General features: G+C 33.1%; 1 protein-coding gene across 1 annotated transcript in view; it reads right to left on the bottom strand.

Annotated features, from left to right (window-relative positions):
• Nucleotides 1-2,625, bottom strand: part of LOC108577637 (neuropeptide SIFamide receptor-like) — a 95,666-nt gene that overhangs the window by 20,935 nt on the left and 72,106 nt on the right. The window contains exon 2 of the mRNA XM_017940814.1: nt 2,134-2,233. Within this exon, the coding sequence (XP_017796303.1) occupies nt 2,134-2,233 (100 nt within the window). The remainder of the gene's footprint in view (nt 1-2,133; nt 2,234-2,625) is intronic.

The raw sequence follows: 2,625 nt of genomic DNA, 5'->3' as shown, positions 1-2,625 counted from the left end.
ATGAAAATTGAATAATCATTTCTTCGCATAATTTCTTGTTTCTAAAATACTTCTCAATGCACAAATTCCAATCCACTTTCTTTTTGCATTTATTTTTAAATTTCCATCCTTTTCCTTCTTTTCTTATCTCTTTTCAGTCCGAAACCACCCTAAATTCGCCTCGAAGGCACTAAACAAATTCACGATGCAATAATATGAAAAGTATTGTCAAACAGGGAATTAGAAAATATTCAATGAACATTGAATTATCATTTCCTACTTTTAAAATACTTTTTCCCATTTTCTTTCATTATTTAAATTTCTTTTCAATCTTAAATCTTCCTAAATTTTCCTCGAAGACACTAATGCAATAATATTAACGTGAAACAAGGGCATGAAATAAAAATTGAATTATCATTTCGCTCTTATCATTCTCACCAGCTTCGTTTACTATCTAGTTTTCTAGCTTCTCCACAACCGAAGTAAGTTTCATTTTCTTAGAAAAGACCGGCTGTCCATTCGGCGGTGCAATTCCCGCCGCAAACTCTTATTATGATGTTAATGCAAACACACCGGTTACGAGCAGCTAGAATGTCATAACGACATAGAAGTACGTGGACAGGCGCATAAGCACTGTAACGCGGCACGTAATTGTTACACACGCGAGTACATCGCTATGTAGATGAGAAATAAATGTGTCAGGGAAGAATATGCGTTAATCACGTGTCGTGAGCGGCTCTTTGATTTCACAACACAGATAATTCCACATATATTCGTGGCAGTTTCTTGTATTCTTTCCCAACGACGACGTATCACGAACAATCGAAGCCTATGATTTATATGCGTTTTCTATCACGAGGGAACAGAGATAGGCGGACGTCGAACAGGTTTAAGTTGACACAAAAACATTCATCTTTTTGTACATAAAGATCGTCGCAAGTAAAAATTGTAGAATTATTTCCTTAATTATACCGATAGGAAATGTTTTCATATCTCGTTTCAAATTTCTAATTTTCTAATAGCTCTTTTCGACAAATTTCAAAATTCGAAAGCTCTTCGAACTAACTTTAGTAACATTTCAATATTTTTTTAAATCCCTGCTTTCGTTTACGATTGAAAAATTTTAGATTGCACCAATTTTGCAATTGGACACGTAACAATTTGCAATTTTCATTTCTGCAACTAGAAATTTTCTTCGCAAAGTTCTATTAATTTCACTGCTTTCCTTCGTGAAGGAATTTTAACGATTGAAATAGATAAGTTAATCACGAGACAGTGGGTTAAACGAGGAATTATCGAGTGAAATCACAGAGACACGCGGAACTTATTCTGAAGAAATTCTGATAAGTGATTTATTCTTTATTTAAGAATAACACTCTCCGGTTTTTATCTCACGCCTTCGAGTGACACGAACAGCAATGGACGAGCTAGGGATAGTTGATGATTTATTTCGATCGTAATAGAAAGGATGAGAAAACAAATGAGGGTTACTTGGAATTTATGGTAGTATGTATTGTGCTTTGGCAGGGAATCAAAATAATAGGCATTATGTATTTTTTTCGATTTCGAGGGTGAATATTGATGAGATAGATCAAACATGCCATTTATTGTTATTGGATACCTCTGATAATAAAAATTACACTATATTGAAATTTTTTGAAGAACTCTCCACTCTCAAAATAGTGTCTTCTTTAATTTTCAAAATGAAGAGTGGACGTAGAAGTGGTTCCAAGTACCAATAACAAAAATTTCATGAAAACAATATATCAAAACTTACTATATTTCTATTTTAATATTTCGAAGCCTTATTAATTTAAAAAAAAATTGTTCGTCATAAAAGAAGATGGTAAATAAAATGGCACTTAGAGCTTCTCTAACTACTTTCTGAAGAAAAATCAAGGCACAAGAAGAATGTTGCTCTAAATTTCTTAATATTGAACTGTTACTACTTTTTTATGAAAAAATAAAAAATAAAAAGGAAATTTCGTTGTATAACTAGAATGGAAAGAAAACGGCAACATTGAATGGAGCAATGTTAGGTCCACAGAAACGACTTTTGCAGAGACTGTGCGTTCTATTTCGATTGTCAAGCGACTGTCGGCAACATCGATGAAATCATTCTTTGAAAAGTTCAAAGTACATGTACATACATACCTGTCCAAGGAAACCGCAACAAGGCTGTAGACAGAGGCCGCCACAGAAACGCCCTGTATATAAGCCACGGCTTTACACATGAACCATCCCAGGAACCATGCTGAAACACAAGTTCATCGTTTATCGTTTGAAGTCAGGCGACAGAGTAAAACTGAGCTTTCCGTCCAAGATGATTTTCGTTCTTTTCCCAACGTGAAAGGATACGAAATGGAAATGGAACGTAACGTAGTGCGACGTTGCAGATGATGATTTGTCTTTAAGAACGAAGGAATGACGAATTTAATATTTTTCAGTGAGAGGCTGATTAAAAATTAATTTGTATCACAAATTAATCATTCAATTTTTCGGCATTTCTAAATTTCTAAATTTGATCATTTCCAATATTTCTAAATTTAGTAATTTACAATATTTCTAAATTTGGGAATTTATATCATTTCGTAATTAATAACTTTCAAAATTTCATAATTTCCAATATTTCTAAATTTAGTAATT

This window comes from Habropoda laboriosa, unplaced genomic scaffold (genome assembly GCF_001263275.1).
Source record: "Habropoda laboriosa isolate 0110345459 unplaced genomic scaffold, ASM126327v1 scaffold718, whole genome shotgun sequence".
In the NCBI taxonomy this organism is placed as follows: Eukaryota; Metazoa; Arthropoda; class Insecta; order Hymenoptera; family Apidae; genus Habropoda; species Habropoda laboriosa.
This window is presented reverse-complemented; position numbering and strand designations above follow the sequence as displayed.